Here is a 22,536-nt window from a genome sequence, read left to right on the forward strand (position 1 = left end):
AGAGACTGTCGGCACCAGCGAGTCCAGCTCGCTGCTTGGATCATTGAACACCTGGACCGAGAGGCATGTAAACATACCTCAGATCAGAAGTCTTGATTTCCAGCATCAGTTATGTCATCAAATTGAAAACTTTAAAATATTGAAGTTTTGGGGTGAAGTCATTTAAAGATATCCATTAAGAATATTTTGTTGAAAAAAACAGGTATCACTTAACGTATTACAAGAATCTTAATCACAGTTTCCTAAGGAAGCAACGTTCTAGAATTTCGCAAGACTTGTTCATTGGAAGTAAATCCAGGTTCAAAGAGATAAGAAGAAAGGAATAATTTTTATTCAGCACATGTATACCCTGCTATAGCAATTTTGAACCCTTTTGTCCTGCTGGTTACACATCTAAGTAAAGAAATAGATGCCTCTGTGAAAGTCATCCCTGAAAACAGAGATGAGAGCAAGTAAATGAGTAAGAGCTGACCTAAATTCAAGTCACTTCCTAAAGAATTTGCACACAAGATGAATTCTCACAAGTTTGCAAGCTTCTCCAAAGTCTAGCTTTCATGAATATTGTTTGAATAAGTTGTACAGAATGCAGCCTGTGCCCTATGGAATAGCATAATTTTTATTACCAAGGTGGGATTATTTAGGATCACCAAATAACAGGGTTCAAAAGTAAAACAGCTGAAAAATCCAACAATCTGGTCTAACCTGGGATGCTCTGTCTCCTCACAGCCAATGCTCCATCAGGCGGCTTTGTCTGGCTGGCGGATTTAGTGTAGGGACTCTCATCTGCAAAGGTACAATGAAGGGTTTGGTTAATTTCCATCCAGTTTCTAACGCAGTGAAGATTTTTAGTGGATTGCAGCCCTTCTGCCGGATAGAGGTGATATGGTATGGTACAGTAGAAAGAGTTGGTAGATCTTGGTCCTAACCTCAGCTTAGCTGTGGGATAAGTTATTGAAAATGTTCTGAATGTCAGTTTCCTCTCCTATAAAAGAGGGAAATATTTTCTCATCCACCTCTTAGGATTGTCAGGATCAAGCCATGGTGCACACGAAGGCATAAAATGGTATGAAGTATGGAAATATAATATGCAAATTATTTGCCTGTGGGCTACATTCATTGATAAAGAAGTATCAGTGAATATCAGTAACAGGAAGACAAAGAAGGAATAAAATGGCTCAATGGGCACTAAGAATAATCAGGTAGAAGAACAAAGGAAATGAAAGGAAATGTTGTATTTCAGATAAGCAGATGACAGATCATTAGTATTGCAGGCAAATAAAGACACACAGAATTGGTGGGTTCTCGAAATTGTGAACTGGCATCTAGTGCCGGATGGAGGGAACAGGGACATTCAGAGTAAGACCAGAGAAGGGAGGTTAAGAACAGGAAAGGAATGATGGTTTGGCAACAGAAGAGGTAAGCTGCAATGAGCTGATTTGCCATTTAGAAAGAGAGGAAAATAATCTGAAGAACCATAAAAAACAATGGAAAAGACAGAAGCTCAGTATATCTGTGATAGTTCGGTAAGAAGCTCAATTGGTGACAAGATGTTAGAGGCGATGGATTCATGAAATTTGAGTAAAATTATTTTGTTAAATCTAGAAAAGAATGTAATCTAGCTTGGAACATAGTAATGATCTAGGATGGGAAATATTATGGTTAAAATAGAAAGGAAGAATTCTTCCTAGTTTTCATGTGGACATTTGTTTAAAGTAAAAGATGTCTGAATAGCCATTAGGATGTATATAGTCTCAGTAAACATTATGTAAAATAATTATCTAGCATGTCTAGTGAGGCTAGATGACACAAATGTTACTTCTGGACATATTATAAGGTTGGTTTGTTGTTATTAGAATAGGAAATCAGTAAAGGACTGAAAAGAACCATATGTGCTTGGCAAACTACTAAATGTAACAAGGATTTAATACAGCAACAAGGCTTTGTCATGTGAAAAACATTAATTCTCCCAACTAAATGGTTTGAGTTTTAACATTGAGGAACTCTATTTCTCTCTAGGACATACTTCTGGTTGAAATGATTCATGATTTCTTCCTAAAACTAACAAGGTCTTTACAAGCAATGACAAAAAGAAAAGATTAACACTGCTGTAAACTGCAATTAACTTTAAAAAATGGAAGTCACACTGTTTTATGTTTATATTCCATTTGTCACACAATTCTTTATATTTTTCCAACCATAAACTGCCAACCTTCGGATACCGATACAATCAACAGCCTCACTTTTGCTTATGAAGCAGCAACCTAGACCTTTGACTGTTTACTTTGCAAATGCAATTTTGAGTATAATCACAAACCACAAAACAGAAGTCTCCATATGCCCCACCATTCTCACCTGAGTATTTGAGTGCTTTCCTCAGTGTTGATTTAATAACCAGGAAATATGCTTCACACACATACAGCACCCACTGAAACACATTTACTATATGTTAAAATCTAGTTTTTTAATAAGGCCAATTAAAATATATTTTATTTTATTATCCCAAAACTTTGAAGCAGTATATTTATGAGTATAGAGCACTGAGCCAGAGGATATAAATCATAACAACCAGTTTTAGGGATAGTATCTTGGAAGCCTAAAGGTTTTCTTGACAGTTTTCAACTTGTCAAGGGTCCAGCCAATTAAAATCTTGGTTTGAATCCAGTGTTAGATTTCTTAAAAGGCAATAAGACATTTTGCCCAGGATATGCTGATTTGTGTTTGTTTGTTTGTTTGTTTGTTTTTGCACTTGATAGTATATTTTAAGAAGCCATTAAAAAAAAAAACAAACAACTCACCCATTTTGCATTACAGAAGTAGTCAACCCTGGTGGAATTGTTTTCTCGTTTACAAGTATACTGTATTTGGAAATAGAGCTGAGATAGTCTAGTCATGCACATCCTAAAAAGGCTGAAAGTGAATTATGGATGGCCATCTGGCCTGCTTCCGCGCCCCAGCTCCTGTCCTCATTCTCATCATTCAGTGTCCTTACAGAGGTAGGCCAAAATAAACACTTATCTAGAAGCCGAAAGTTGTATTGGTCAAAGAACCAGATTGAAATAAGTTCTATATTATCTAAAAATAGCTTGCTGAACTCTACCAGGGTGAAAGCAGTAATTCCTAATGGGAGTGAGGCAGAATCTTGGCAACATTTATCATGAGAGTAAAAGGAGTGCACAGCAGCAGAGCAGCGTGGCACCATTTGTTTTTAAAGAAACTTTTCCTAAGAATATGTCTTCATTTTACATCTCTAAGAGGCATTATGGGCCTTTTATAAAAAGCAACCAATCACAGAATGAACACATCAACTCTCATGATGTGCTTTACTCAACGTCAACTCTTGATTCAAACTTTGTTTGAAAGTAGAAACAGAGGGAAGACAATAAATAATTCAGGGACCAATAACCCCATGTAGGATACTAAAGCACAGGAATGTCTGGGGTATATTTTTAATCCTTGAGCATAAAGTCAGGGAGAGCTATGGAATCCTCTGTCAGTTTTTCATGCGGCCCTTAGTGGATATTTGTAGATATATCACTAGAATTTCATGATTATAAGGGATGATCTAGGTCACTCATTTTCTAGTTAGAACTTGAGGCCCAGAGAGGTAAATTTATAGGACATATCTAGAGTATGTCTAGACTGCATTTCTTTTATTTTTATCCCCAAGCTTTTTCCTTTTTATGCATTTCCTCTTGAAGGGACAATGAAATTTGCTAGGCTAACAGGTGCACATTTCAGTATCACACAGGGAAGTGAATGGACACAACACTACAATAGAGACCTTACATGATGTGAATTAATTCCTAGGGAGGAGCCTATGACAATGAGCAATCATAGCTGTGTGTATATATATCGCATGTGTGTATAAAACCCACTCCCCTCTCCTCCAAATATTTGTTTGCCTAAAATGAAGTACACTTAAATTGTACTACAGAACCAACTTATACTTGTCATTTCACTTTTTTTGCAAACAAAATAATAAAGTAAAGTGCTAATTCAGTTCACTGTTCCTTAGTAAGGGCCTCAAAGGTTCACTGAATTATAAGATCTGTGTTAACACTTCTTTATCAGTAAGACACTAACTAGACCTTCAAGTGCCAATCAATTACATATGTATTATAAAATTGGCCAAATGACAAGGAAAGGAATCAATCAGTAGATAATAGTTTTAGAACAGTGCCCAACACACAGTGTGCATTCAGTAAGTGTTTGCTGATAGATGAATGAATTGTATTCAACTTTTCAAATTAAAGCATTTATTGTAAATAAGCAACCTGAAGAAAGGCAAACATTTGTTATGAGCTATCCTCCCTCCTACCTCTGAATTTTTCCCTGGGTTTATAGCCTAGGCCATTGAAAGTCACGGCATCACCCAACAGTTATTGAGTACTGACTTCCTATAAGAGAATGGATGGAAGCCTCAGAATTTGGGGGATGGGACTCAGTGGAGCACAGCCATTTTCCTGAGAGATATCTAGTTTCTTAATTATGCAAATGGCTATGGCAGCACCAAGGAGATGGGAGGGGCTTTGAGCATAGAATGGTGACAAAAAGTTTACAGGGCCTGTGTGAGATTCTGTGAGTGGCCAGGACCTGTCACTACACTGACTGCATTACAGGCCATGGTTAGGGTTTAAAAATTAAGGCGACAGCCATTTGGGGGAGCCACATGGTTTGAAAGTCTGCAGAAGGACCACACCAGCCTGCCACGAGGTCTGGTGCGTAGAAAGAGAGCCATGATGTAGCAACTAGGCAGCTTTGTAGTGAAGCTGGTCTGTGGTGAGAAGCCGCAAGCAGCCATGTAGTTCATAGGGATGATCCAGCCATGCGGCCTGGGCTAGTAAGAAAGCAGGCACGCTGCTGCTCTGATTGTGCCTGTTCCAGCTGACTTGGAAGCCACCTAGGACTCTGCCTTACAGACCTGGACTCTATCTGGACTCTTGGAACTTGGGATATGTAGAGAGGACACTCTCTTAGGACTTGTGCCTTTCCTGGACTTCACCATGATCCAGTGTAGTGCAGTGCATGCTTTCCTGGAATATTATACGGAGGCTGATGACATCACACTGCAGATCCTGAAGGAGAGAGCTGACAGATAAGGGATGGGGAACTATTGGGTTTGGGGTTGGCTTGTAGCTTTTGGGGGAGCAAGGGAAGTGTTGGATCTGGGGGAAAACAGGGCTCTGAGCAGGAGTGCTCCCATCCCCTCCTCAGGTTGAAATATTGTAAATAAAGACCTGTTTTCCTCAACACTAATTGTTGAATTTTACACCAAGGCGCCACATGAATGAAGCCCCCCTTTACTCGGTAACAGTATGGCATGCTGAAAATCTGTGACTCCTTATAAAATGGATATTAAAATATTTCCTTTAATTTTCATTTACACTACAGAAGGATTTATTGAACAATCTTTAGAATAATGCCTTCAAGCAAATGAATTCTGATTTTCATATTAGACTCCTAGCCTTGACTTTAATGGTGGATCATATTAACAAGGAAGTTCACTCTAGGAGCAAAGCAGGCATTCAGCTGGTGAGCTAGTGCTCACTGATTAAATGTTGCAAGTGATCATTAGGTGCATCTCAGGGTTTCAGAACTGTCAGTCTTTTCTAATGACATCTTAGCAGATAGATATCACTGTCACACATAATGGCACCCACTGTCAAAGGGGTTGGATATTGGTCATAACAAGGAAGAGCATGGGAACCCTTTCTAGTGTTATCCCATGAGGTGAGAGAAAATCCCCTCCATTAAGAGAAATCAACACTGTAAACAGAGGTACAGAAAGGGGCTTAGTCATGCATATACTTAAAACAGAGTGGAACGATGAAGGGGTGTACTATTTGTCCCTGTCATTCCCTCCATTTTGGTCAGTCTTCTCATGTGCCAAACACAGATCATTTATTTTGATTACATATTCCAAGTGAAGCTGGTGTTGCAAACTTGGAAGGCAAACAGCAGACACCTAAGGAGCATTGCTTCATTCTGCATCACAATCAAAGCCCATGTTGGAGCTGAATCGCATCTTGCAGGACAGACTGAGGTCCCTTCATGTCATGACCTTGAAAGGTCGCTGGGCATCAAATAGCTCCCACATGTAATCAGGCTGGTTCTTGTCTCCCTCTCCTGCCTCTCTCACTCCAGGGTCTGGGCTTCCCAGATGAACCGGATATGACTGTGGTTTCAAAAATTGCTAGCTGTGTTCAGGGCTTTGTTGAAGAAAAAAAATTTAATATCCTTTGGCTGAGACTAATCAGCCTATGCTACACAATTCCTAGCAACTAATTATGCATAACTGAGGCACCTGCTAAGCCAGCAGATCCCTTAACTTTTTGATGAGGAAAAAAAAAAAAAAGGCACTTTGTGCAATTAAACATTATGACCATTTCCTAGCAACAGGGAGACAGGCAGCTAATGCCACAGCATTCATGCTCGTCATTATTAATTCAGAAGAAAACTCTGTTTTCATGAATGAAGTGGAATCTGTTCTGATGGAAATAATCTGTTCCTTGAAGTCAATTACATCCCACAAATTTTAGTGCCTACTACATGCAAACTAAGAATCAAATGGATAAAAGATAATCAAACTTTAAGTAGAATGGTGATTGAGGAATCCTTATTACTCCATAGGTTTGAGACAGGAACATGTGCTTCATTAGCTGAGGGGGAAATGCGCATGTGCTGGGGATGCTGGTGGAGGTGGGGAATGGAAGGAGAAAGGGAGCATCGCCACAATAAATTTATCCAGAACTCTGCAATCAGAAAAACCAAGAAAACAGGCCATTTTAATTTTCAGCTAACATGGAGACTTTGTGTGGTGTCCTCCAGCCTGTGAACATGTCACCTCAGCCCAGCATGAACATCTTGCATGCTGGCTGTTTCTTGCAAACACTGGATCTCCAGTTCCCTTTGCTGCCCGGGTGGTTTGCCGGCACACTAAAATTTAAGGAAGAGTTCCTGAAGGGGAGATGTCAAAGGGTTTTGATAACAGGATTTATACAAGTACGTTTTTCTCTTTTTGTTAAAACAATGTATAGCTCTAAGCACAGTGCCCTTCATGACTCAAAGAAATGCAAACTCAACAAATTGGTCAAAGGCTCCTCTTCCAACTTAAATAGTTCTTAATTCCATGTTAAAATAACACTTGTTCTAGGGTCATACAAAAAGTGCACCTCCAACCTATCCTTGAGTCCGAGGTTTCTGGGTCCTATGCTATCATGCTGGCCTATTGAAGCTAAGATGAATAGCTGCTTACAACTGATTTCATTGACAATGCATTTTCACCTCCTTCCCTTAATGGGATAAAGTTTTGGTCCACACATCCAGTTTTAAACCAGAAGGGAGAATGATCTGAGCTTGATGGCAGGAGGCAGAGGCAGTGTGCTGCCCCAACCTAGTCTCTTTTCTATTAGAGATGTTTCCCCCTCCAATGGTCTCCTTTCCCTTCTCTCTTTTGTTATTTGTTTTGCCTTTGCATGGCATTAATATCTATCCTTGACTCTGCAGGGTTTCTCATAGTTTTATAATCTAGACACACATAGATGTGTTTTATATTATTAAAGGGGACAAGGTATTTTGCTTTTGAACATTAAACAAAAATCATTCAAACAGCACAAATTCATTTTTAAAACAAATGTACAGTGGTTTCTTCACAATGACAGAATGTCCTCAAAATTGTATTAATCACAATCGCACAACCATTTCAGGGATTAAATATTACAGCAAAAAAATTGCCAGTCATGTGGGGAAGAACATCACAGTTTAGCCCCCACCTGTTGCTCTGACAGTGACAATGATGATATTTTATGACTCAGGCAACTTTCAAACATGGTTCAGTGGCTCAGTATTTTTCCTTCTTTTTCTTTTGGCCTGTTAACAAAGTTGGTGAGAACTGAAATAAATGTCAACTGCTGGCAAGTTAATTTATACAAATCAATGATCAGGTAGTCACTAGTGCTGATAAATTCCTAAAAAAAAAAAAAAAAAAAAGTGTTACCACCACTGTTCAAACTCAGTTTCCAATAAACAAGCTGAAAGTCTGTATCTACACCTAGCATCCTGGAGTCATAAAGGGAAAAGTGAATAGAGTACATTTATGACCTTGAGTAACATTTTGGAGCTAGGACAGACTACTTCTTTAAGGTCATTGACGGGACTGAGGCACAAGGACCATACGTGACAGCCTACATGTGCCAAGACCCACTGTGTGACTCCCAACACCCCCCTTCATGTTGATGTGTATAGTGGCCTTAGAAACAGTGCTCCAAAGGATGTTTCCAATACGTTGAGGAAAATTAAGTTTTTTCCAGGAGTCTATTTTAATTAATAATCAAAACAGTAAAACTACAGATGAGACTTTGTGGTAATGAAGGAAATGAATTAAGCCAGAAGTTATCAGAGTGCAGGATAGATGGAAGGAAAAATAAACCTTAGGTTGAAGCTCCTGGTTGTGTGTAAGGGATGTAAATTATATGAAGAAATGTTAGGGTTTAATTGTAATCTTATAACATTTTTAGATGTTTCTTTCATTATACATTAATGCCATTGGTTTCCTCTACAAGTAAACCAAATGATTTCTTACAGACTCTTCCTTACTTCCAAGTTTGTGCATCATTCAATAAGTAGTTCAAACATACTTGTGTCAACCAGAAGACTTTTAAAAATGTCAATGATACTAATAATGCTATAACAATGATAGCTAACACTTATTGGGCACTCATTAAACGCCAGCATGAGTCTAAGCACTTTAGATGTGTAACCTTATTTCTTCTCACAATAAGTTAATAAAATTTAAGATAACAGGAAAGGATAAATTCACTTTACAAAAGGAGTCCTGGTTTTTAAAAAAAACTTGCCATTGTTCATCCTAAATAGTAGATTTCAGGGGGATTTTTACATGAAACTGCTATTATGCTAAAATGAAAACTAGAGCAGTGTGGGTGTACTACATACTCAGTACTGCACTGACTATCTCATACGTACATTGTCAATACTTGCAACAAGGTAATTGCACAGGTACAATTATACTGCTTGAAATATGAGGATACAGAGGCTTATAGAGATGAAATGATGTTCCTAAATGTTATGAAGAAGAAAAGTCCAGAAATGAAGCATTAACTCACATGTCTTTATAGAGTCTGCTCTTCACCACCAGGATATACTATTCATCAAAATTTGATTCACATATTTTTTGAAGTGTGTGTGTGCATTGTGGGTGTATGTGTGTCTGGGTCTATTCTGCATGACTGTATGTCACTGGTAGAGGAGGCTTGAGGCTGCACTTGAAGATGTCCTGGGATGTCAGGTTAGAAAAGAAAATATTTCTCCCAGTTTTTAGGTCTCACTTCTCTGTCATGAATTCTTAGTTTAATTTATGATCTAAGATTCAAGGTTTTTCTTGGCATATTAATAAATCATTTGCAAGAATGCTTTTTAGCCAATAAGCTCCAAGCAGTTTAGGAGATGAAATCTGGCTGGATTTATCTAACTCCTCCATTCTATGCCCACTGTTCTCACCTGATAGAGCATTTATGAACTGGATCCTCCTACAAGTGGTTTATCATCTTAAAATGAGTAAGTAGCGGAGCACTCTCTTTTTGCCTTTAGTATTCCAGATAACATGTTCATAGACTGCTGCTTACAATATCTCAAACCTTTCATTAGTGTCATGCAGATGGAAGGAGAAAATAAATCTTGGATCAGGTGACATCTAGGAATGCAATGAAGAAAATGGTGGTATGACTTGTGCAGTTGGCAAGACAGATCATCAAGCCTGCCTTTGCTTTCCCTCTGGCTCAACAGCCCATGTCTGCGAACAGCCAGGCTCCAGAAAACGGGAGCGGCAACCTCAGTTCTCAGGCTCGGGATTGCTTTCTTGCAGCGGGGTCACTGGGCACACAGGTGGGGACTTTTCACTAGGCTTCAGAATTTCACGGGGAGCTTTTGAAACCCAGGTGATTAACATACCCATTAGTCATTCTTCCCAAGAATGTTGTTTCTTCTGGCCTTGGCTTATATCAAGACCTATCTTGGAACTCACTTTTTATATAGTTTTGAAAATGCCCAGATTTAACCGAATTTCTAAGTGTGAGCCAGTCTCCTTACATACCATGGTAGAAGCCAAACCTTCTTGCTATGAGGGTAGGTGGTGAGGCTTACAAGTGGATCCCTTGGGAAAAACATATTTTATACATATGCCTTGAGTTGTCACATATTTTGCTTTATTAATTAATTGCTAGGTCAAGCGATGGCAGATGACTACTCATCAAACAGATGACATATGTTTTTAATGCATGATTAAAGTGGGATTTATTGTTGCTGTCAGAATCCAGGGAGTCTGTGATTAGCATTATTTAAATCCGTACTTTGGATATTCTCTGGTTTTATTGCAAGAAGCAGTGATTACATGAAAAAAACAAACAAACAAACCTTATGATGGTGTTAGACCAATAGACCCATTTTATTTATTTTTAGAGAGAGGGGAAGAGAGGAGAAAGAGAGGGAGAGAAACATCAGTGTGTGGTTGCCTCTCATGCACTCCAATTGGGGAACTGGCCTGCAACCCAGGCATGTGCCCTGACTGGGAATTGAACTGGCAACCCTTTGGTTCACAGGCCAGCACTCAGTCCACTGAGCCATACCAGCTAGGGTGCTAGACTCATTTTTAAAGCACTAAAATTTTACTGTATGTAACTTTCATAGTTCATCCTGCTCTGCCACTTACTAGCTGTGTGGCTTTGGAAACTTACGTCTTCTTCCTGAGCTTCAGTTTCCTCATCTACAAAGTGGAAATAGTACCCACTTCATAGAATTGCTGTGAGGACTGAATAAAATAGTGTAAATAAAGCATCAGGACTGCTCTGACTTCAAGAGGTGGTAGTTCTATCCTTCTATCTGGTGGATGAGGAAGCTGAGTGATAGACATGAACTATCAGGGATGCTACAGTGACAACTACATGTTTTTATGGTAGCACTTACTATACCACCTTGTAACTACCAACCTGCTTATCTCCCTTGTATGAACTCCTTTGAGAGAAGATTTACTTACATAGTCATAGATATTATTATCCCCATTTTTACAGATGAGAAAATTAAATCTCAGGGAAGCTAAAAATCTGTTTAATGCTAAGCAGCTAATAAGTGACAGAGATATGTCACTAACCCATGATTCTGAAACCAATGGCCATTATTTTCCCAATATGGCTACACTGCCTCAATAAAGAGTTTGCACAACTAAACAACCAAACAACCCATAGTGGGAGGAAAGTCTGACCATTGTAAAGAAATCCCAGTGTTGCCTAAACCTGTCTCCCACTTTCTATTGTAATAAAGAGGTAGATACTTGACACACCTTTTTATTTTTTTATTTTTCAAGGCTATGGGCTATCATTTGCTGAGCTTTTAATTGAAAAAATTCATTGATATTAAATGGTCTATTATGACTCAATTTGTCAGTGGCAAAAGAAAAATTAAAACCCAGGTACCTAGATTTAATAGTCCAAAGATTATCAAATTATCTTCATTTGCTTCTGAGACAAATTATTCAGACATACAATCTCCTTATGTATTACTTGCTTGTCTAACTCTCTTTGGATTATGTCTACTTAATCAACTTTACTACCTTTTTCCCATAAATCTTGCCTGAACAAAGATTCAGCTTTTATAGTTAATTAGGATGAACAAGGAAAATGAAGTTCAACTTCACAAAATGTGAATGTTTAATTTTGAATGATTTTGTAGCATTATACTCAAAAGGACTCTTCCAATCAACAACCTACTGACATTTATAAACACCTAGCATAATAGGAACCTTTCCCTTCTATCGCTGTTGGCTGTGTTAGTTTCATTACCGAATTTTGGGTTTGCTCTCAGGACACTTCAGTTATGAAAGTAATCATATAAAACTACTGGATTCTCTCAGCATTTATGATAACTGAAACTTTCTCAGACTCGTTCTCATCTGCCATGTAATTTGCCTTAAAATCAAATTGTAAAGGCTTTAGAAGGATACTCATATGCATTTAACTCCAAGCTGTAGTATATTTTAAAACAGATTTTTATGAAATTTAATACTGACAGAGTGACAGGCAACCCACTCAGTATTTTTTCATGTAAACAGTGTTTAAAATGTCTAGATAAGTGTCTATCAATGCCACATGAGACAATCAGAAAGGTATATATCCACAAATACATTCACACATACATACAAGTTCTGTCTGGAAGAAGTCCAGCCATTGTTACTATAATGAGAATGATTTGCACGACATCCAGGTAACCTGGCAGCCAAGGAGTGGACTGGAATGCACATGTGTAAACAATGACAACTTCACTGTACTAGTCAGTGGGGATGGTGGATGCTGTTGAGTGAGAATGTGTACTGTGTGGCCATCACATTTAAAATGACTGAGTGAGTAGAGCAATGAATCTGCATCAAATTTTGTGTTAAGCTTGAACATTCCTTTGTGGATGATTCAGACACTCACAATTACAAGCAACTGGTAATTGGCAGCTTCATCACAACATCACTTGCACTCGTGCATCAAGACTCATGTAGAATTTTTTTGCAAAACATCAAATCACCCAGGTAACTCCGCTCCTCTATAGCCCAGATTTGGTGCCAGGTGAATTCTGGCTTTTCCCAAAACTAAACTCACCTTTGAAAGGGAAGAGATTTTAGGATATATCAATGAAATTTAGGAAAATACAATGGGGTAACTGATAGTAATTGGGAGAACTGTGTGAGGTGCCAAGATACCTACTCTGAAGGGGACTGAGGCATCACTGTCCTATGTACAGTGTTTATTGTATCTTGTATCTTCAGTTAATGTCTCTAATTTTCATATTACATGGCTGGATACCTTCTAGACAGGCCTCATATATTTCATAGATGTAGTCACCCATATATATGTATTTATTTATGAGCACTTTTAGGAAGAAGTACACATATGAACAGAGGAACTCAAAGGACCCCTTAACCTTAAGACATTCCTTTCTCCTATTTTTCAGGGCAAAATACAATGGGTGGAAGTTGGGGATGACCACCTTTATTTCAGTGACTTCTAAGTGATGACAGTAGAATGACCAAGAGCTTAGGGCTAATGGCAAGACCCATGATGGTACAGAGCTTCTGTAATATTCCAGAAATTTCAACTTTTACATAACATGCAAATTCGTGCATACATTTATATAGCTTATAGACTCTGGAATTTTACATTTAGGATTGCCGCATTCTATCAAAAGATACTGTAAGAGAAATTGTAATTTAGCTTGGAGGCAGCCTACAAATATGTAATGCAGGTAGAAAAACAGAATAGTTATGGGAGAAATTTGTTCATCTCAGTGGTCCAAAGTGAACAATTCAAGCACAGCATAGCAGACATTGTTGAGGGGCTCATGATTACCATTTGATGAGTACTGTCTACCTTTCCACTGCATAAAAAAAGTAGCTGAGACATATTATGCGTGTGCTGTAGATCTGTTGAACAATTTGGGTACTGATTTTAAGTGTAGCTTGCCTCCCCATTTTTCCACTCTACTATAACAGCAGCCTTTATTGACTTCTATTTTGTTTAAGACAAGCTTAACAAAACACTTCATATTTATTGTGATAGAAAGAGTAAACAACACATAACAGCTATTCTGGGTACAATAAAGCTCAGATATTTGCTTCTTTGACAATTAGGGATGTATTGCTTGAATTAAGTAAAAGCATTTGTGCATTATCTGAAAAATGTCACATTTATGTAAACAGAGACCATAAAACTGAAATATGTAAGTATCACTGGTGCTACTCCTGCCGGCATCTTCCCTCCAGGAAACAATTTCAAGGGATACTGTCTTTATTCCAATTATGAGAGGTTTTAGCTAAAAATTTATTAGGTCAAAAAATTCTGTGTTAAACCAAGTGTAAAGCTTTGCCACCTTCGTTAAATATTTACAAACTTAATTTTAAAAAATATGTTATATTTGGTGAAGAAATACCAGAAAGCCCGAAGCAACTTGCATAATTAGACCATCTTTTTTCATTTCCTTTAATCCTCTTTTTCTTTAGACCCCAGAACTTCCTTTTTGCGGTGCACATTTGTGTGTAACTGAGATGCAGTATAATGGGAAGGCTGAATTCTCATTCTAAGAGTCCTCAGTTCATGAGTAATGCCTATTAGACTTAAGGACTGGATGTACATCCAGTAAATTACCTCTTGTTATTTAGACTAAATCCTGTAGGACTATCACAAAATTTAAAGATATAAAAGAGGCAGACATTGGCCACATTTGTTGTCTTCCACAAAGACGAGCCAACTGGATATACGTTGAGAGAAGGTGATCCCTTATTTTTCCTCTAGAACTTTTCTTCTTAAGGCATGTAGCAACAGAGTGCATGTGCGTACTATTTTTAAGTACATACCATGCTCATGCAGTGCCTACCGTTACTCGGCTAATATGACTGTGTACAATTTGAACATAGGGGTGTTGTAGAGAGTTAACATGGTAATGTGGAAACCACACAGGCTTTATATTCATAAAATGTTTGAAGCCTGGTTTCTCTTTTTTCTTTGGGAAAGTTACATAAACCCTTTAAGGCTTGATTTTCTTATCTCACAAAGGAGGATAACAATAGCTATTTTTCCAACTTGTAAGAATTAGTTGGGAAAATGCAGATAAAGACCTTGGTAGATAGTGCAGGCTCAACAGTATAGATTCTTCATGCTACTCTGGCTCGGAATGATTTCATGGAACCCTTGGGACTTGACACATGTTAATTGGTCATATTTAGTGGAAATAAAAATAATGCAAATGGAGATTCTAAAAAGGCTACAATTTGTCTTTTTAATTTGTTTTTATTTTATTATGAGGGAAACACAGGGCTCAAACAACAGAGAACAAAACCTGCTGTTTCCACATAATGGAATTAATTAGAGATGAGTTCTGAGAGGGCTAAACATGAATCCTTAAAAGTATAGTTAATCCCCAAATTCCACATTAAACCGATAAGTATAAAACATAGCTTTAAAATATAATAGAGCAAATCCTCTCAGAGAACTTAATCCCCAAAACTAGACACGTAAGGTGGGCAAATGCATATTCTTTTACGGTACTAGGATATCATTTATTAATTTACCACTTTTATCGTGCCCTGGTGGCCCTAGAACTACTGCTTCTTGTAAAGGTTTAAGTTAGGATGAAGGAGATGATTTGCTCATCTGATGCTTCATGCATAAGTGTCACTAATTGTACAAATCTGGCTTGTACTTGTTCCATTAAGCATCTCCAGTGATACCACTTTGTACGGAGCCCAACTCTGAGATGTACACTTCGTCTGCATATAGTAAGTTTGCTACATGTTACAGTTAGATTCAGAATTTTAATGAAATAATTTGAGAAAAATTGAATAACGAGGCAGCCACCCCTTTTAAATAATGAGTATGCACTGTTCTCCTTGCTTTACATGATAAATGACAACAAGGGACAGGGTAATATCATTACCCAGTTTGGGAACAACTTTGAAAAAAGAACTTTTTAATTTCTTTCTATAAAATTTTATTTTGATAGTGAAATATGGCAAAAGGCGAGTACTCTTGGGCATTATAAATCATCTCCCAGCTAGGAAGAACAATCTGTTGGAAGGCTGCCCAGGCTGCACCGATTTGTTCTCTTTTCCTGAATCACTATTAGGGTGCAATTACTTTTCATTGGATTTAGGTTTACTCTGTGCAAGCATTAAAATATATGCTTCCACATCCTGGAGTTCAAAAATATAGGAACAACACACACTTAAAATATGGTATAAGTAGTCTCCATTCTGGTCAGAAGATTTTCTAAATATATGTCTTAAGAATCATCAACTTTAATGTTATTTAAAAATTTTTCCTTACCCCTTTATTCTAGACATTTTGGCAGCATTACAGTAGTCAATCTTTCAGTCTCCTTGGCTCTGGATATATCAGATGGTCTTGTTTCTCCCTAACTCACCAACCTCTCACCTTCTCAGCCTCTGTTGTTGCCACCCTCCCACCGTGCCCTCCCTCTTCCAGACCTGTAAATACTAATATGTGCCTCCTCTTATCTATATGCCCTTCCTTATAGCATTCATTTCCATGCCTTTAAATGCTAACGACTCTTCATATTTATAGCTGTAGCCATGACCTCTCCCTCAGTTCTAGACTCAGAATATACAGCTGTCTATCAGGCAACTCTTCTTGAATATCTTCACGTGTCCAAAATAGAATGATTCCTCTGTAAGTTCAACCTCATGGCATCCCTACTTAACGAGTTATTCAGGCCAAAAACTCTGAGTTATCTTGGATCCTCTCTTGTCCTTACATGCTACCTTGAATTCAGTAAGCAAGTTTGGCTGGCTCAGTCTTAGACTATATCTCCAATGCATTCACTTCTCCTACCTTGATGCAAGCCACCATCATCTTTCTGCACTACTGAAACAACTTCAGAACTCGCCCACCTACTGCCCATAGGGCTTCCAAAGTTGTATTTTACTCCCCACCCCCAAATCACATTACTCTTTGGCTTGAAGTTCTCCAGAGGCTTCCAATTATACTTAGAGTAATACCCAGACAGCTGACTGCATTTTCAGATGTAATTTGGCCCCAACCTACCTTTCTACCCTTGTCTGATATCTTTCCTTTCTCTAGTCACTCTGCTCCAGCCACACTGGTCTTCTTTCTGTTCTTTAATCATGCTACAGTCATGCTCACCTTAGAGCTTTTACTCTTCGGTTCCTTCTACCAGGAATATTATTCTGCAGATCTTTGCACAACCACCTCTTCTTATTATTCTGATCTTGCTAAAATGTTACCTCTTCATCTTTTAGAATCATTTCCCAGTTTGGCCCTCCCTTCCCAAGTCACTCTCTATTCATTAAGTTACTTTATTTCCTTTCTAATACCTAAAACTATCTGAAATGTCCAGTCATTTACTTGCCCAGTATCTGTCTCTCCCACTAGAATATGAACTCCATAAGAATAGGGGCCTGGCATGTATTGTCTATATGTCTTAGCCCAAAGTAGGTATTTGATAAGTATTTGTTGAATGAATATTTTGAGTGCATTCCTGAGCAACACATATAAGTAAAGATGTAGAGGCATACCACATAATAAAGGTAAACAAAACTTAAATCCTTTATAATAACTTAAAATAATGAAATCATGCTCCTGGTCATAGAGTTCAAGGATGGAGAAGGGCCTTACTTAGAAAGTCTAGTGTAATCTCTCAGAGAGACGCAGAGAGCCACTAATAGTTCATAAATTGAGAGAGGCAGAGTCAGGCTTTGTCAGATCCCCATTACAGCATTAACTACAGCTCCTTAATATACATTACACATGTGTGACTGTGTGGAACTTATCGGCTACACAAAGAAATCCAAATTCAGCAGTGAAGTACACACCCACTAGGCCCAACAAGTAGAAATAAAATTTTGCATCATAAATTTGATTTATCTTCAGTGAATATGCTAGTGTTCATAATACATGGTGATCTTTTAATTAACAGTATGCTTGCATTAGAATTTAGAATGTTTTCAGGTACCATGAAATGACATGTCTCTTAAAGATACGACAAGAAAAGTTTTAACTGACACAGTTTCTCTCCACGAATGCTCATCAACATCACTTTCAAATATCTGCATAGCTGCATCTCATTATCTGGGTGGCGTTAGTTAAGAGACATAATGATGTATATGTAATGCAGCCTTCTTGAGTACCCAGGGATATTTTGGAAGTTGAGAGAAGCTTAGGTGACTAAATTTTTGAGACAATTGGTATTGTTTGAAACAAAGATATATTGAAATGGGATTATCAAAATTATGGAATATTTTTAATACACTGAGCAAATCAACTTAATCTCCCAAAGAGGACCTTATGGTTATAAGATTTATTTTTTAAAAAGTTTATTCTTCACGCACTAGAGGTACTTTGATCTATTGGAAAAACACACATTGTAAAACTGTAAGAGGAGCACCTTCTCCTTGCAACAATGACCATGAATCTCTGGGACATGTATATGCAAAGAATAGTAAAAGTCTAAGTTTGAGGCTCTCTATGAAGGTGAGACCTGGCCCAAGTGGCCCTCCTAGCAGGCAGGCAATCCTTGTGTATCTGATCTGCTTTGCTTTCTACTTTCTCCAACAGCAATTAAGTGGTGTTGGGGAGAGGATGGCGGGGGATGGGAGAGACATTAGCTTCAAAAGGCAGCAGACATCGAGTGTACAAAAAGTGAGCGAGCAAAAAGGAAAAAGGACTCATGGACACGGACAACAGTGTGGTGATTACTTGGGGTGGGGGATAAGGGGACTAAATGGTAATTAGTGGGAAAAGTACAATAAATATTAAAATTAAAATAAAAAAAGAAGAGTGAGGGAGGGACAGAACCTTTCTAGTCCTAGAACTTGAAAACCTACCAACCAAACAAGTTAAAATAACTGATGTAACTCTCTTCATCTCTCTTAACCCACTGCCTCTCTGATTCTCATAGTGCAATGAGTCGCTGTTTGGGATTTACAGTTACTGTGGCCAAATTCCCAACAAAGACAATCTGCATTGGCCATGGCCAAATCCTGACATGCACATTCCAGTCATGGCTTGAAATGAAAGCAAAATACCTGTTAACTAGAATAAATCCCAAAAGACCTTATCGGAGTTGCAGGCGTGTATTTTGAAAGGTCTATGGGGTCCTGAAAGGTAAGGTAACTCATCAGAGAAAGGAAACCAACCCCAGTTCCTCAAGAGCTAGGGAGCAATTTGAAGCAATAGGTGTTTGTGTATGTGTGGGTGTGTGTCTGTCTGGGGGAGGTGGAGATATGTATAGCTTGAGATTCCTTTCCTCTTCAGAAAATCAGCTCTCCAGTGGGAATAAGAAATAACTCAGCTTTAATTATCCAGAGATCCCATCTCAGGTCTGCCTCTTTCCCCCATATAGCCAAAAGGGGGGGAAAGAAAAGAGAGATGTTTGTAAATTGCTGCATTGGTGGTCCTATTCATGTTTTTTTGTTTTTGTTTTATTTTTAATGACATTATCCATCTAGTAAGTTTTAGTTCTTCGCTGTTTTTACAAGAATGATATTTAATCAAAGCTAATGATATCAGGGTACTTGATTCACCATAGGAATTAATTTAGCAATATGAATGCTTCATCACATTCTCTTTGTATTTCTGTCAATATTAATTAGATCATTTCCCCAAAATAATGGAAGTCACAGGGATGATCTGGATATCCCATTTTTCTACTCACATGGGCATATTCCAAGAGTATGACAGGCCACAGAAAGACTGGTTTTGATTAAACAACAGTTTCTAAGATTTGTCCAGATATGGGATATTTACATTTATGTACTTGATTTCAACACACTGTAAGCAAAATTCAGTAGAAAAAAAAAGGGCCTGTGATATTGATGGAAATTCACACAAAAGGAAATACAATGACTTCCAAAAGTAAAAAAGATTTTCATAAACTTACTCATAAGAAATGTAAATTAAAGCTATAAGAAATATATATATATATATGTGTGTATATATATATATATATATATATATATTTATTTATTTATTTATTTTTACTTCTCAGATTAGCAAAATCCTACAAGTTGGATAACATACATATTGGAGAAGCTGCAGGGAAGCAGGTGCTATTGTACATTATAAGTTGGAATATAACCTTCAAGAAGGGCAATTTGGCAACATTGGATTGAGACTGCCGAAAAAAGACAAGTACCACCTTCATCTATAGTAAAAGACAAAAATTGGGATGTTCAGTAGCTATCATATATCATCTTGGCAAAATAAATAAAAGATCTGTTTATTTTATTTTTTATAGGTTTCTACTCCTGGGAAGTTAAAGCTCTTATTACTCTAAAAAAATGATGTTCAGGCAGATATGAATATCATATTAAAACACTCAGATAAAAATATAAAGGGCTTTTTCTCCTAGTTCATTGTTGTTGCAGTTATTTGAGGTTTTGCCTGGATAACTGAAAATAAAAAAGAACCCAAGGTATCAATGTCAAAATATAAGACAAAATAAGATAAAGTAAAATGTACATGTTAAATTCAAAGGAGACAGTGAATAGAAAAATACTTTATGAGCCATAGAGCAAGCAGTACTACAGTATGAGTTCTATTTCTCTTTTAAAAGGCAACCAAAAATGTAAAATATTTTTAGATGGACATATCAGGTTCACAATTCACAATTTAAAAATGACACATTGAGAAACAGTACTAGATCCTAGGGTCTAATGGGCACTATGGAGTAGGAAAAAGTGGACATAGAGCCATTATAGGTGGTTTTCCTTGGTTTCCCGAATCAACAGTATGCACATGGAATTTGTGCTTTATTTCCGGTGGCATCTTTGACAAAAATGTACTCTAGGTCCATGTCAAGAAGAACAAATCAGTAAGCTTCTAGCTTTGCCACATCAGGTAAAAGAAGGGAGAGCAATGCACGGCCACCTATAGTGAATCAAGAGTACTATACAATAGCCAACCCCTGGCTGGTTTGGCTCAGTGGATTGAGCGTCGGCCTGCAAGCTAAGTGTCGCTGGTTCGATCTTCCAGTCAGGGCACATCAGAGAAGGAAAACTCTGACTCCAAAAAACCTCCGCTGCCTTGCGGCATACCTCTTCAGGGGAAAGGCTAAGGGAGTAAACCCCGACAGAAAATCCGGAGCCGGAGTCCCTAAGGCGGTTTGACGTTGTAGTCATCACCGGCAACTCCTGCGGCGCACCTGAAGCCAAGCTGTATTGACTCCGTCTTTCCCTTGGACCCTTCAGCTGCGAAGAGAGGGGGGGTCTGCTGCATGGGCAACAGCAGACCCTCCATATCACCCTGCCCAGGCTCTGTAGCTTCAGCTTCACTGGAGAGGACACTCCAGCGTCATCGCAAGATGTCGATTCCACACGGGAGGAGACAGATACCGTGTCACTCCCGAGTCGGACTGCACAGCCATTCTCGGCGGTGCAGATAGACTCTTAAGAAGCTACACCATCGTCTCTCGAGACGGACGGCTGCCGACGACGGATACAATAGCCAGAAGATTAAACTTTTTCATTTTTATATGCCTTGTACGAGAAAACGAAAAGGAGAGAGAAAATAAGATTTAAAGGTAATTATAAAGTATCAGCTTCCTACAAAAAGCAGGTGACTATCCTGCCAAAATGGAGGCATAGACAGACCCACTGTGTCTCCCTCCATAACTAAGAAGGAATACAACTACCTCAAAACTAGAAACAACCAGAAGTTCCAGAAAATCAAACTGCATGGAAGTCCAGCAAACAAAGATAGAAGAAATACTCATCCAGACAGGTAGGAGGGGCAGAGCCGGGGCGGAGGGGATGCAGTGTGGTGGTGGCAGCAGTGGCTGTAGCGGCAGGCTGGCAGAAAGCGCAGTCACATATTTTAAAAAGTCAGGAGGGGCACCTGAGAAGTGTTTCCAGCTACTCACCAGACCTTGCAGCTCATGGTCCTAGCACCGGGGAAAATCAAGCCTCATTGCCTCTGACTGTGCAGACCAGTGGGGGTTGCGGTGGAGGGAGAAACTGCTGGTCTCAGCAGAGTCCGCTTGTTTAGAGGGCCCCTACGGTCCTAGAACATTCACAGACCCACCAACTCTGAGAATGACGGACAAGCAGCAGCTAGAGGGGCGCCAGTCTGGTGCGGAAGTGGGAGAGGTGACTGGAAAAGGGGTGAGTGCTGGGCGGGCGGCATTGTTCCCTCTCAGACCCCTCCCCCACATACAGCACCACAACATGGTGAAATAGGTCATCCTGTACTCACAAATCCCTAAGGCTCCACCCCTTACAATGTAACAGGAGCAACAGCTCTACTTGGGATGCAGAGGCAAACAAACACAAGAGCCTGTCAGAATGAGGAGACAAGAGAATTATGGTCCAAAAGGGGAAATGGATCAAGGTTCCAGTGGGAGAACTAAACGACGAGGAGATAGCCAACCTAACAGATGAGGAGACAGACAACCTAACAGACACAGAATTCAAAACACTGGTGATAAAGATGCTCACAGGCTTGACAGATATGCCTGAGTATGGCAAATGCATAAGAGAAGAAATGAAGGCTATGCTAAGTGAAACGAAGGAAAATCCACACAAAACCAATGGTGAATGGAAAGAAACCGGGGTTCAAATCAATGATTTGGAACATAAGTAAGAAAAGAACAGTCAACCAGTGCAGAATGAGGGAGAATTGAAAAAAATGAGAAAAACTTCCTAAATTTTGGGAAGGAAATGGACATACAGGTCCGGAAGCACGGAGGGTTCCAGCGAGCTGGACCCAGAGGGGACCACACCAGGATGCATCATAATTGAGATGGCAAAGGTGAAGGATAAATAAAGAGTCCTGTGGGCAGCAAGAGAGAGGTGGAGGGTTGCCTACAAAGCAGTGCCTATAGGACTATAAGCTGATTTCTCAGAGGACACTTTGCAGGCAGGAAGGGACTGGCAAGTAGTATTCAATGTGATGAAAAGCAATCTACAACCAAGATTACTCTAACCAGCAAAGCTATCATTTAGAATGGAAGGGC

The 22,536-nt window shown here is 38.8% G+C and overlaps 1 protein-coding gene across 2 annotated transcripts in view; it reads right to left on the reverse strand.

Moving 5' to 3' along the window:
- The window catches only part of GRIP1 (glutamate receptor interacting protein 1), a 681,920-nt gene that overhangs the window by 184,833 nt on the left and 474,551 nt on the right, over nucleotides 1-22,536 (reverse strand). For both annotated transcript variants that reach the window (XM_090273572.1, XM_090273573.1), the window contains exon 2: nucleotides 703-783. In XM_090273572.1, the coding sequence (XP_090129698.1) occupies nucleotides 703-783 (81 nt within the window). The remainder of the gene's footprint in view (nucleotides 1-702; nucleotides 784-22,536) is intronic.

Source organism: Furipterus horrens, unplaced genomic scaffold (genome assembly GCF_987537825.1).
Source record: "Furipterus horrens unplaced genomic scaffold, mFurHor1.1.pri manual_scaffold_4, whole genome shotgun sequence".
Lineage (NCBI taxonomy): Eukaryota > Metazoa > Chordata > Mammalia > Chiroptera > Furipteridae > Furipterus > Furipterus horrens.